The sequence below is a fragment of the Neolamprologus brichardi genome, chromosome 22 (assembly GCF_056152115.1).
Source record: "Neolamprologus brichardi isolate AB-2024 chromosome 22, ASM5615211v1, whole genome shotgun sequence".
In the NCBI taxonomy this organism is placed as follows: Eukaryota; Metazoa; Chordata; class Actinopteri; order Cichliformes; family Cichlidae; genus Neolamprologus; species Neolamprologus brichardi.
Window position 1 is genome coordinate 29377867 of NC_142124.1, and position 13711 is coordinate 29391577.

At 41.5% G+C, this 13711-nt stretch overlaps 1 protein-coding gene across 1 annotated transcript; it reads right to left on the reverse strand.

Annotated features, from left to right (window-relative positions):
- Positions 1-297: 297 nt before the first annotated feature.
- Positions 298-6945, reverse strand: hdac1 (histone deacetylase 1). The gene is made up of 12 exons (XM_006806031.3): positions 6818-6945; positions 5709-5821; positions 4230-4347; positions 4071-4145; positions 3673-3811; positions 3246-3387; positions 3063-3155; positions 2863-2971; positions 2396-2776; positions 2142-2297; positions 2013-2058; positions 298-1134 (listed from the first exon to the last, which is right to left on the reverse strand). The coding sequence occupies exons 1-12, from the start codon at positions 6864-6866 to the stop codon at positions 1107-1109; spliced, it is 1449 nt and encodes a 482-aa protein (XP_006806094.1). The 5' UTR covers positions 6867-6945; the 3' UTR covers positions 298-1106.
- Between the last annotated feature and the right edge of the window lie 6766 nt (positions 6946-13711).

A 13711-nucleotide genomic window follows, 5' to 3' on the forward strand; every position in this document is an offset into this window, starting at 1 on the left:
TGATACAACTTTATAGTGGTGATTGTGTTTCTTATACTCTCATGTGGGACATACCTCTTCCATTCTCTCTAAGCTCAATGATCTGCTAATGAATCTGAGCATTCAAAGCCACGAGCACGGACAATTTGGGGTTCAGTACACTGCATGTGGAAGTTTGATCGAGCAAACATGGGGAGCTGGGTCTTCTTAAAACACTCTTGATGACAAGTTAGGTGGCACTGTACTGTAAATTCTGGCTTGCCTTTGTATCTTTAATTTACAGTGTCAGTACGAATAACAAGTCAGGACAATATAAGGTTCTGTTTTATCTTTTATTTATTTTTTTATAACAAAGTTCTGATAATGCACATTTCACAAGGATAGAACTCCAAACAAGCACGTGTAGAGGCTCACTCCACCTTCATGTATAATGGTACAAAATATCTAAAATAAGTCACTCATACCCCAACAGTAACCCCAGAAGAGGTTCACACTCATCCTTACATAAACACACAATGGAGGAAGAAAATAAAAAAAACAGAGCAGATATTCATAAGAAGATGGGCTGAGGGGACTGTACTCGTGATTTTAAATAAGTTACTGAGCAGAGATCAGGGACTGTTTGGGCAAAGGCAGTAATACGTACATGCTAAAGGCGAGACCAATCTAAACATGCATTCACTAGTGAAGCAACACAGAGGCAAACAGTGCCTCATGCTGGTTATTCAGTATCACAGTATCATAAATAGATGTCTGAAAACTAACGAAGCCTTTTTGCATGTGAGCACTTGGAAATCATCTACATCTCTGCAGGGACTTCCGAGTGAAATACCAGGATAGGAACAGTAACACTCTGGGTGGCTTTCAAATATTATTAGGGCAAACCTGGTTTACACACCAGCTCACAGGGATTCATTTTATTCTACATGGAGCACCAGGCGGGTGGGGTTTATACCGGCGCATCACTGGGCTTGTAAACAGGTGACAGTGTAAATCAGGCTTGCCTCTAAGAGCACATAATAAAAACAGGAATAGAAAAAGGCCCTATCACTGGAGTGGGAGAATACAGGAATCAAGAGGGGCTTGAGGATAACAATAAAACCATCCATTCCTCTGTGTGCCGGTCTTCAGGTCGTCTTCACCTCTTCTTTTGGTCTGAAACGGGTTAGAAGTTGCTACAGTTACTACACTGAGTTTACTCAGAAAACATCATCTAAGCAGCTAACACAAAGACAAAGAGGGTTCCCTTTCTTTTAGCAGTTTCAGTAACTTATCTGCTGTTACCAGCCCTTTTCTCAAACACTAACTATGAACGTCATGTAGTGAAGCACCATATTACACCCACACTGTACTCTTGTATCTCTTTATCAAAACAACTGTCCAATCAGATGAAGCTTTGGTCATATCACTGATTAATTGATTAGCCAGCAGTGTGCCAGGACACACCAATAACCTCGTGCTTTACAACAACTAACCATAGCAAGTTACCAAGAGCACTGAATAATCATTAGTACTTTCATACAGCAACATTACCAGCTGCAGAACAGATTAGGATGGACGGTGATCATTTGCTTGTTCATGCCTCACACCTCTTTCTATAAATGAATGTGTGTGGTACGCAGCTCCTCTGATTGGAGCTTAATACACCTGTCTGTATGCATGAAGCCATTTTTTTAAACACTTAAAAACCGACTGAACAACTTCAACTAAAGAACAACTAAAAAGTAGGTCAAATCATGCAATGCAACTCCACTATATGCCTCTTGTTGTCTCATTAGCTGCTTTGTTGTGTGTGAGCCACACAGTATGCAGAGAGGTAGACAGCATTGCCTTACTACACACACGGCCTTAACTGAAAACCCTAAATGATAAAGGTAAGAAACCACTACACCAACCAGTTACAAACCACAATGTCATGAATCTGAAATTGCTTCAAGCTGGGAACCTGGTGTCAAAATTCTCTACTCCATATCCAGTGAACAACTGAGACAAGTAAAAGTGAACCACTCTGTCCCAGTCTGAATGTTTCTTACCCTGATGTGTCCATTTTCTCCTCCTCCTTCTCTTCCTCTTTGACTTCTAGGAAGCAAAGACACATGGGTAAATACTGTTCCTGTTATCTTTAATCATGTTCTACGATAGGTTTGTCTCACTAGCCTCACCTTTCTTTTCCTCTCCTCCCTTCTCATCCTCCTTCTTCACTCGTTTAGCCTTCTTGTGGTTAGCTGCGTTCCGGCGTCCCCCGCCTTGCCCCTCCGCCTCATCTTCAGAATCAGAAAACTCCTCCTCGCAGGCTATCCTCTTGTCGTGGGCTCGGACTGAAAAACAGAACACACACAAAAAGGCATCAGTACAAATCCTCATGCCACTGTTTCCTTTAATCCTAAAAAAAAAAATTCCTCCTGAAGTCTCTTACTAGAGATGCGTTTGTCTGGGTCTTCCTCCTCCTCGTCTCCGCTGTCTGGGTGAGGGGCATCCTCTGGGATCGCTTGCATCTGGACACCGGGGGCGTGGGGCAGCATACGCAGGTTCTCAAACAGGCGCTGTTTGATCTTCTCCAGGTACTCGTTGGTGTTCTGGTTGGTCATGTTGGAGGGGCTGATGTGCAGCTTAAAATCAGGCCCGAAATATTCAAAGTAATCATTGTACGGCAGCTCATTGGGGATGGAGCAGTCCAAGGCGACAGCGGTTTCGTAGGTCCAGCAACGGGCCACATTGCGGATGGTGTAGCCTCCGCCGCCCAGCATCAGCAGAGGAAGGTTAAAAGTTTTGATGTACTCGACACACTTGGCGTGACCTGTAGGAGTCAGCACATATTGGCGTGAAATTCCTGATGGTACAAAGGCAGATCTGAGCACTATCTTTTGGACTGTGTGGTTATACCTTTGATGGTGAGGTTAAAGCAGCCCAGTCTGTCTCCAGACAGAGAATCAGCTCCACACTGCAGCACCACAGCACTGGGCTGGTACATCTCCATGACTTTAGCCATGACCTAACACACACACACAGTAATAATAAAGTCAGAACATGAACAGTGAACATGCTCTCTGCTGGCTACAGAAACATTATCAAAGAAAACTTACAGGCTTGAAGATGGCTTCATAGGACTCATCATCAATACCGTCTCTGAGGGGGTAGTTCACTGCATAGTACTTGCCCTTTCCTGCTCCAATGTCCTGCACACATTGGGAATATTGTTGAATTCATGGTCACACATGTTCAAGTTGCACTGGTCACGTGTCAGACGTAAGAGTAAGAAAACTAACCCTCAGGTCTCCAGTGCCAGGAAAGTATTCCCCATACTTGTGGAAAGACACGGTCATGACCCTGTCTGTGGTGTAGAAGGCCTCCTCTACTCCATCACCGTGGTGGATGTCAATGTCAATGTATAACACCCTCTGATGGTATCTGGAACATGGCATAGAACTCAGTTAATAAACGTATACAGTTCTACTACTGTATAATAACATAAACACCACAAAAAAAACACTCCAAAAGTGGTCAAAAGTGCACCCAGTGTGTGTTTCTACTTAAAAGCAAACAAATGTTGATGCAAATCAACCACTCAGAAAGACACAGGACAAAGACAGCGAGCCTAACAGAGCATTTCTGGATGCTTTCATAAATGCACTGTGCTGACAGAGGACAAGGATATACAGTCATGTAAAAACAGAGCACAGCTGTGCTGCTTACTTAAGCAGCTCCAGGATCGCCAGCACAATGTCATTGACATAGCAGAAACCAGAGGCCTCTGACTTCTTGGCGTGGTGGAGCCCACCGGCCCAGTTGATGGCGATGTCTGTCTGCTGCTTGTTCAGCTTCACTGCTCCAGCTACAGGAATGAAAAAGAATAATCAACATTAAACAATCTGATGGAGCTTTTAAGGGGAGCTTTAGCTGTATTTTGATTCTTGTAAGTTTGCATTTGAACAGTCAAAATATTCCTCATGTATGTTATTCTGGGCCTCTCAGTTGACCCTGTCTGAAACAAGTCATTTTAGCATCCACCCTCCTTTTTAAATTTCTTCTGATTAGCTGCTCTTTGTAAACAAAAGGACTGAGATTATGTGAAGTGTGTTTGGAAAACATACCCACAGAGCCACCTGTTGAGAGCTGACAAAACTCGAAGAGACCATCAAAGACTGGACAGTCCTCTCCAACATTGACTGTAAGAAAGAGAAAAACAGTTTTTAATACGCCTGAACAGAAGGAAAAGCCTAGGATTAATGAGAAGAAAACAGCGCACTCACATCTCTGCATTTGTTTGCTGTACTCAGACATGTTGTCCGGTCGGATGGACCTCAGGAACTTAATGTAATCATCACTGTGATACTTTGTCATCTCTTCACCACTGGCTTTGTGTGGTCTCTGAAATAACACACATTGTCAATAATTGTTAGTTGTAACTAACATTTCGTGCAGTTTGGTACAGGTGTGTGAATACAGACAGGGCTAACCCATCATTCAAGCCCTATTTACCTGTCTTATATAACTGACAGTCCTATATAACGCAGCTTGAGAAATATTTCAAAATTCATTTTTATTTAATTTTCTGAGATAAAACAAATATGGAAACCTTCCATAGTCAAACTATCCATTTATCTATCAATCGTCTATCACGTATTGACATCAAAGTCACATGACCAGTCTAGAAGGGATATTGAGGGATTCAGCAACAGAGAGCCACGATCTTTCCAGCATGTTCTGAGTCTCCTCTGGGTTCACCATACCTCAAATATGTCATCTAAGTTGCACCCAAGAGGCATCCCAGTAAGACACCTGTACCACCTCAACTGGCTCATTTTGATGCTGAGGAGTAGCAGCTCTGCTCAGAGACCATATTCTTTACATAATTTCCTTAGGGATTATTAAAGGATTCTGGTCACTACTCCAAGTTTCTGGCCTTAAATCAGATTAGGAACAAAAACAAACGACCTTACGACTTCACGCTCACAAACAAGAACCTGATGAGTCTGAACTTCCAGCTAAAACCCATTTGACAGTCCAGTTCCCCCAGTTTGAGCCAGACACTATCACTCAATTAAAACCAGTAGAGGTAGGGGGCAGAAAAAAAAAAGATTCAGCACAGCGTCATGATATTTTGGGTGGCGATATACAGGAACACCAAATACTCTGGGAATACTGCCAAACAAGAAGGTTCGTCTCACCTGATAGGTGTTTCCCTCTGGACCACATCATTGGCAAAAAGCAAAGATGTGAAGCTGAGCTCACCAAACCTAGAGCTTTTCACCTGCTGCCTACAAATTCTGTCCATAAAAGTTAGAAAGGGACTCAGTAACAAAGGGGATCCCTGGTTGAGTCCAATGCCAATTTGGAATGAATTTAACTTACTGCTGGAGACCAAACCCTCACTGTGGCTGCACAGGAACAAGTCACAGACTCATAAACCACAATTACAGCTGCATGAAGCTCTATAAATGTTACTCAACATGAACATCGTTCAAAGCTTAACACAGTTAAAACAGCAACTGGTGACCATTATTTTTAATTTTTTTTTTATAAAACCTCATCGCAGTTCTGCAGTAAACAGCAAATAACTACCAATTTTTATGTGTGTAAAAAAGCGCTATACAAATACAGGCCATTTACCATTTAAAAACTGTTGCAAGGTACAGTTGCATTAACAGTTTGCCTCTGAGTACTATCAGTCCTAGCAGAAACCCTGTGTGTGTGTGTCTCTGTCTGATGTGTCTGGTGGTATGACTCACATAGATCTCCATTTTTCTGTACAGTCCATAGTTGAGGAGGAGGTTGTGCGTCATACGGATCCTGTGTGGCTTCATGGGATGGCCCTGGCCATAGTAGTAATTCCCCACATCACCTGTGGGCAAAAACATCATCCAGACAAATTTATTTTAGATATTGCAAAAAAAAAAATTGCATTGCATTGCATTTTAGTTCTTCTAAAAATGCCAAATTCAAGCTCAGCTCCACCCAAAACCTGCTCATCTGCATTTCAAATACACCTTTAAGTTAAAAAGTCTACGAGGCTTCGTGTAAGGATGACTTTTTTGTGAACTTGGCCAACTCTAAACCTCTTTTTTAAATTAAAACTTGTAACACATATTCACTAAACGACTACTGCAGAATACACTGTGGACGTCTTGGGCTGACTTGTGGGAGGTTTTATCGGAATTATTTTGCCAGACAAACATTTTAAAAAGCACACAAGAAGGCTTGAGAGAAAGACCACGCTCAATACACCCGTTAATGTAGCCGTTAATGCACCCGTTAATGTAGCGAATGTAATCATTCGGCTAGGAATTTATAAGATCAGTGTTATAGAAGTTTCTTATGTATGCGGTTCTGCACGTTACTTTTTTTAAAAAATGGAGTCAAACGCATTCTAACTTCTATGACACTACTGGGCTAGATAGCGCTAATCTAGAGGAAGCCGGTACATCGTTCACACTTCTCGGAAGTTGTTAGCAATTCCGAGTAACATTGATGTGATTAGCGTCGGATCGCTTCACGACTCCTTCATGCTGCAGGGAAGACCTTATTAGCCACACGCATCTAAAACCCACTAAAATGCTTTAACAATTTCACGAAACTGGTCCCTTTACTAAAGCACTTGAAAGTTCGATGAAGATCCCCCAGTGTGCTGCGTGCAGGCTTAAGCTAACAGCCAACTATGCTTTCCGTGTGGCTAAAGCAGGCTAGTTAGTCAAGCTAACATTAGCTCACCACACCGGCTAGCTAGCCTGGTGGTATAACAACCTTTTTCGATTCTTTATGAAATACATGTAATATTTCCTACTCTTCCAATGCCACTTCGATATCAAGGCAAACCAAGATGCATACGTTCGATATTTACCGTCATAGTAATAGCAAACTTTCTTCTTTGTTCCTTGAGACAGCGCCATTTTACCCCCCTGTTCCGTGCTCACCGGTTCCTCTGTGGCTCCAGGGAGCACTCGTTGAGGTCCTGTCAACCAATCACAGAGGCTGAACCGCCCTACAGGGAGGCGCCGGTATTACAAACCGAAGAGCGCCCTAGTGCGCTCCGTAGGCCGTTTGCCTTCAGGGCTTTCTATGGCAAAGATTTCTTTTCGTTTTCAGTTGCACTTGGTATTTGGGTTCAAGCTGCAAGAAGCAATGAAGGCAAGTTTCTGCACGTACAGTAGTCCGTGTCAATTCTACAATGTGAGGATGGTCACTGTAATCTCCAGCAACAACCAGTCCGTGAGCTGATGAAATAAGAATGAGCTTTTCTCCTTCCCCTGTGTCGAGAATCCTTTTACTTCAAGGTTTTGCCCAAGGAAAAACAGCTTTACTGTAGATTCGAGAAGGGATTGAAATGACACCCCGATATTTAAAATCCAAGGACTCCCCCCAATCCCCCTAGCCCACTCCACCTGCCAAAATGAGGTCACCAGAACAAACGGGAAAAAATATACTGAAGGCAGATGAGTAAACATGTAAGAGTGTTGATACACAGGGAACGATATTAAATGGTTTCAGTTGAGAATAATTATTTGAAAAGCCAAAAACGGAAAATGCCAAATGCATGGGAACCTCACTGCATTGATTTGTGTACTTTTCTATGCATAAATAATTTCATATCGACCATAAATTGAAACAGAAAGCTACAAATAGTTACATAAAAATCTACGTGAAGGCAGGAAATGAGGTGATGCCTAAAATTTCCTAGGAGATGATGGCTCTCCTCTGATATTCACGGAAGAAATACCTGAATGTGTATAGGAACGGTAGTGTCTGTGCTCAGCTCTCACTTCCACAGTATGATCCACCCTTTAACATAAACACACCAGTTACACCAACATTTTATTGATCTCTTTAAATAATCTCTTTTATCTTATTGCAAGGTTGTTGCAAGGTTCTGTTTAATACTTTTTGTAATACATTAAATGTGTTGTCTAGGGACTCTCAGAGGTCCATGACCATAAACCAAGCTGTTTTCAAAATAATTGGCAATAATCATAAAATTGGCCTGCATCATTTTCCTTTCCTTCCCCTTTTGCTAAAGCATATAGTTAGAGCTGGATCAGGTGACCCTGAATCCTCACTTAGTTATGCTGCAATAGGTGTAGGCTGCTGGGGGACTCCCATGATGCATTGAGTGTTTCTTCTTCTTCCTGAATAAAGAAAAGACACTAAAATATTAGAAAAACAACACCTACAATCAGACAAACCCTGTCACCGACCACTTGGTGACAGTGGGAAGGAAAAACTCCAGTTTAATAGGAAGAAATCTCTGGTACCACCAGGATCAGAGCAGGGCATCCAGTCGCCACAAATGGTTGTGAGTCAGGGGAAAGAGAAGAAAGACAAAAGACAAACTCAACAACATCAATTTGTCATCACCCACTTCTTTCAGGGTGAAACCATAGACTGTATAAAATGAAGTACATGGACACCATTTATACATTTATATGGCGCCAATCCACAACTGTTGCTTTATATTGTATGGTCAGGACCCTCCAATAATACAGAGAATATACTCAATTTGACAGAGATTATTGATGTTTGTCTATGTTTTAAACGCAGTAACAAACCGTTCCTGCTACTGCATAGATTGGCTTATAACAATTCTTATTCCCAAGGGATCACATGAGAAACTGGGAGTGTTGTGGACGACCATACTTATAAACGGCTCTCTACAACATTCCCGCTTTCTCACATCTTTACGACATGCTGATATCAGCTTCAAAATTTAGACACAGTTTAATTGTATGGAAGGTTGGGTCTTGATTGTTGTCTCAACTTGAAATTTGAGTTCGGCCATTGAAAGAACCTGGTGGTCAGTTTGCTTTGTTTGTTCTTATTGAGAAATAAAAGCGTTTCAATGCACCAGAGGTAAATGTTCTTCTACTAAATATACTTTAACAAATGCACGTAAAGTGAAGTACATAAAGAACCCATTTTCCTTTTAATAACAAACTCAATGACGAAACCTGAAACAGATTAGGAGTTGAGACTGGCCACCAGATGGCGGTGTGCGCTCATTTGTGTTTGGCTTGAACTTCCCAAATCTCTGCATAGCCTGTCAGCGCTGAATGAAAAATGCAGCAGCTCTGAAGTGATCAGTCACAGTATCTCACCTACATCACGCAGTGCAAACAGAACAACGATGTACAGAACAAACCAAACAATGGAGAGGTGAACTCCGTGTGGAGCAGCCATCAATAATTTGTAGCTCACTGTACCTTCCATGCCTGTGCACAGTGTAGGCAGATGTGGATGGTTTACACAATTAAGTGCGCTTCTTCTGCCATTATTTTATGCACACTTCTGTCTATTAGTAAGAAAATGTCTGCTGTCGAAGTTTAATAAGTGAAATCTACAAGAGGCTTGGTGCCTCGTCAGCTGGGAGTTTCGGCTTTTTTTCAATAACTCAGAATTGTTTGAAGGCTGGAACCAAATGTAGCTCAGATCTCAACTCATCAAATCAGCATGTGAACTAGGTCAGATCACCCAGAGCAGGGCTGATGTGTTCAGCTTGCCATGTTCAGGAGGGTGGTTGCCTTGTTGCCTTCCTTCTAATGGAAGGAACACTGTGAATGTGAAGGGGACGGGGGGGTGGATGTAGCTGTAGTGATCTCAGGGCCACGGGACTAATTGAGGAGCTAGGGGTCAGCGGACTCCCACTAGAATGTCAAGAGTGCTCAATTATCTTAGAACCTTGGGCCATGTGGGATTTCCTTATCAATGAGAATAGAAATAGTGGGCTTTGGTTTTTTAATGAGCTGTGGACCATCAATACTATGATGAGACAAATGTGTTTTGGGGTTTTTTCTTTGTTTTTTTAACCCACTGAGATGTCTCCAGTCGTTTTCCATTAGTGGAAAAGCACAAAGTCAATACAGCCTCGGGCTGCAAGTTATATGTAACTAGACATTGTTAAAATTTATATTACATTTGACATTTCTAGCTATTTATAAATAATTTGGCTTGACAGTTGGATGTATTAAGCCAAATATAATGCAAGTAAACCAGTCCTGTTTTATATGTTTGTTTGTTTTTAATACTACAGGTGTCCTATTATGCAGGGTGGGCCATTTATATGGATACACCGGAATAAAATGGGAATGGTTGGTGATATTAAAGTCCTGTTTGTGGCACATTAGTATATGTGAGGGGGCAAACTCCTCAAGATGGGTGGTGACCATGGCGGCCATTTAGAAGTCGGCCATCTTGGATCCAACATTTGTTTTTTCAGTAGGAAGAGGGCCATGTGACACATCAAACTTATTGGTAATGTCACAAGGAGAACAATGGTGTGCTTGGTGTCAACATAACTTTATTCTTTCATGAGTTATTTACAAGTTTCTCTTTGTTCACAGCCATTGTCGAAGAGGTTAACACGTGGGGAGCGGATCGAAATTGTGTTGATATCTGGTGAACACAGTAACTGGGTCATTGCAGCAGATTTCATTGCAAGACACCCTATGAGACCACCCATCTCCCATGCTACAGTTAGCAAACTGCTTGCTAAGTTTCGTGAAACTGGTTCAGTGTTGGATTTGCCAAAATGTGGACGCAAGAAAACTGTCACTAATGAAGAAAAATCAGTGTCTGTCTAAGCTTCATTCAGCAAGAGCCCACAGCGCAGCACTCGCCGCATGTCACTGGAGAGTGGCATCAGTCGAACATCCCTTCGGCAGATATTAGCTACTCACAAATGGCACCCTTACAAACAGCAGCTACTGCAGCATCTCAACAAGGATGACCCAGATCGGCGCACAGAATTTGCAGAATGGGCAAAACAAAAATTGGAACAGGACCCTCAGTTCACGCAGAAGATTTTGTTCAGTGATGAGGCAAACTTTTATGTGAACGGTGAAGTTAACAAACAAAACCACCGCTATTGCCACCGCTATTGGTCTGACACTAACCCACATTGGATGGATCCGTCCTAGACTGTTGGAACAACAAAAGTGATGGTTTGCTGTGGTATATGGGGTACAACGATAGTGGGTCCATTCTTCATCAATGGAAACCTCAAGGCCACTGGATATTTGAAATTGCTACATGATGATGTTTCCCTCTTTATGCACTGAAGCCGGCACATTCCCTGAGTTTTTCCAGCAAGATGGTGCACCACCACATTATGGGTGCCAGGTCCGAGCATTCCTAGATGAACAGTTTCATGGAAAGTGGATTAGTCGTCGTGGGCCAGTTGAATGGCCCCCAAGGTCTCCCGATCTGACCCCCTTAGACTTTTATCTTTGGGGTCATCTGAAGGCAATTGTCTATGGTGTGAAGATACGAGATGTGCAGCACCTGAAACTACGGATACTGGATGCCTGTGCTGGCATTTCTCCTGCAGTGTTGCTATCAGTGTGTGAAGAGTGGGAGAAGAGGGTTGCATTGACAATCCAACACAATGGGCAGCACATTGAACACATTTTATAAGTGGTCAGAAACTTGTAAATAACTCATGAAAGAATAAAGTTACGTTGAAACCAAGCACACCATTGTTTTTCTTGTGACATTACCAATAAGTTTGATGTGTCACATGGCCCTCTTCCTATTGAAAAAACAAAAGTTGGATCCAAGATGGCCGACTTCTAAATGGGCACCATGGTCACCACCCATCTTGAGGAATTTGCCCCCTCACATATACTAATGTGCCACAAACAGGACTTTAATATCACCAACCATTCCCATTTTATTCCGGTGTATCCATATAAATGGCCCACCCTGTAGTTCATACTTGTGTATTAATTCAATTTAATTCAGTTTTTATTTATACAACAACAAATCACAACAACAGTTGCCTTAAGATGCTTTATATTGTAAGGTAATATTTCTCTCTACAATATCTGATAGAAAACCCCAACAATCAGATGACCCTCTATGAGCAACCACTTGGCGACAGTGGGAAGGAAAAACTCCCTTTTGATCATTATTACTTTTGTAATACATATTACTTATGTATTAGTAGAATAAAACTTTGCCTGTTCAGATTTACTGGGTTGTTTCTGATTACAAGTATACGTCTAGAAAAAAAAAACATTCCCAATGGAATAACAACAGCAAAGTTCTCCCTGGAAAGTCATCTTGTAATGCCTCCTAGCACTTTTGAAATGTTAACTTTTGTTCAGATGGTTGCCATGTGCCACAGGGGTGCACGTAAGTGGTCCGCAGGTACGCATTCGCTGTCAAAATAAAAGACGCGCACCAGATAAGAAGTTGGAATGCACGTTTGCGCACATAAGATGTTCTGGAGAAGGACATACATTTGTTCAGAACTCTTAAAGATGTCGAAGAAGCAAGCTCCGTAAGCAATTACTTTGGTGTTCCTCCACTGCAAAAGAAGCACGTATTCCAGGAGGAATATAAACACAATGCACACACAGTATCAGCGTATAAATGTTATTATAAAAATTAACAGAAAGTTTGCAGACTTTACCCTGTAAGGATGCTTTTAAAGGCTTAGTTTTACCTTTTTAACATCTTCAATTTTGTGAAATTTCATGGAAATCTGGAGTTCTTCCATAGATTTAGGTGAGAAGGCTGAATCTATAAATAGCATGAAGTCCTTCATGTGGTCAGAGTAGTAAAGTAGTAGTAAATTAACTTCCTAGGACCTGGCGTCCACATATGTGGACGTCACATTTTGGATTATTTAGACCAAAATAGTCAATTTTGTTCTACAAGGGCCTGATATCCACTTACGAGGACATTATACTGCTACTGTTCTACCGAAATTTTAAATGAATATCCTCATATTTCTTAGAAACAAAAATAAGATAAAAAAAATCTGGCAATTCTTTGTTTTTACATTCATCAGGTCCCAATCAGCCCAAATATCAAAGAGAAATTCAAAATGCATGCTGTGGATGAGTTTGGGTCTTAGGAGGTTAAATCTGTCACTAGAGCCACCTGACGTTAACCCATTAACTACTTTGTATTTATACAAAAACACAAAACAAGTATAAATTGCTGACTAAAGCTTGATTAAGACTTCTGCAGGAAATCTACATCCTTACTTATAACATAACTGGAAACCCCTCTTAACCCTGCCATGCCACTGAAGTCGTTACGGGCTGCATCGACGTGATCTTTAGTTACATTTCTTAGGAGGTGCACATTAGGTTATGTCAAAGGTTACAGTGTAGCGTTAAAAGCTGTTTCCAGTTACAAAGTAAGTCCCATTCAAGCATAATTCAGGCATAAGAGATAATGTTACAGTGGTGACTAATGAAAGTGGTTATACCAAACCACAGACCGTGTAGTAACACTGCTCTACGTGTGGAAGAGTGGGTACATTATTTCTAGCTTCTAAAACTTGAGATACTATCACTTTAACAAATTTTGAGGTCAAACCTGGAGGGGACAGCACAGCGGCTGCATTTATTTATTCTTGGTGCTTTCGTAGAGAAATTTGGTACTCAAAGAACTCTGAACAAAATCTTTGCAACAAAGTTACAGTTTTCTATACATTACTGACCAAAGAAGATTTGTAATAACTTTCCTTTGGGATTAATAAAGTATTCTGATTCTGATTAACTGCCCAGAGATTACGTCCAAGTGGAAAGGTGTGCTTCTTTAAGGACTTATTTGTCTAATGGTGTTTATGTGTGTTGCTCAAATTCCTGTTGCTTGACTACTGCGAGTGGACGCCTGTTTACTCGTTAAAAATGTGATAATGTGATAGACACGCACGCTCAAGAGATTCTAAGTCAACTGTACCGTGGCAAGAGCAGTGCATGATGGAAATAAGCATGAAGACACGTAAACA

Coding starts and splice junctions, on each gene's coding strand:
- hdac1 (XM_006806031.3), bottom strand. CDS start 6,866: ATGGCGCTGTCTCAAGGAACAAAGAAGAAAGTTTGCTATTACTATGAC. Junction 5,822..6,817: donor AGTTTGCTATTACTATGACG/GTAAATATCGAA, acceptor TTTTGCCCACAG/GTGATGTGGGGAATTACTAC. Junction 2,298..2,395: donor CCCAGACAAACGCATCTCTA/GTAAGAGACTTC, acceptor TCTGTTTTTCAG/TCCGAGCCCACGACAAGAGG.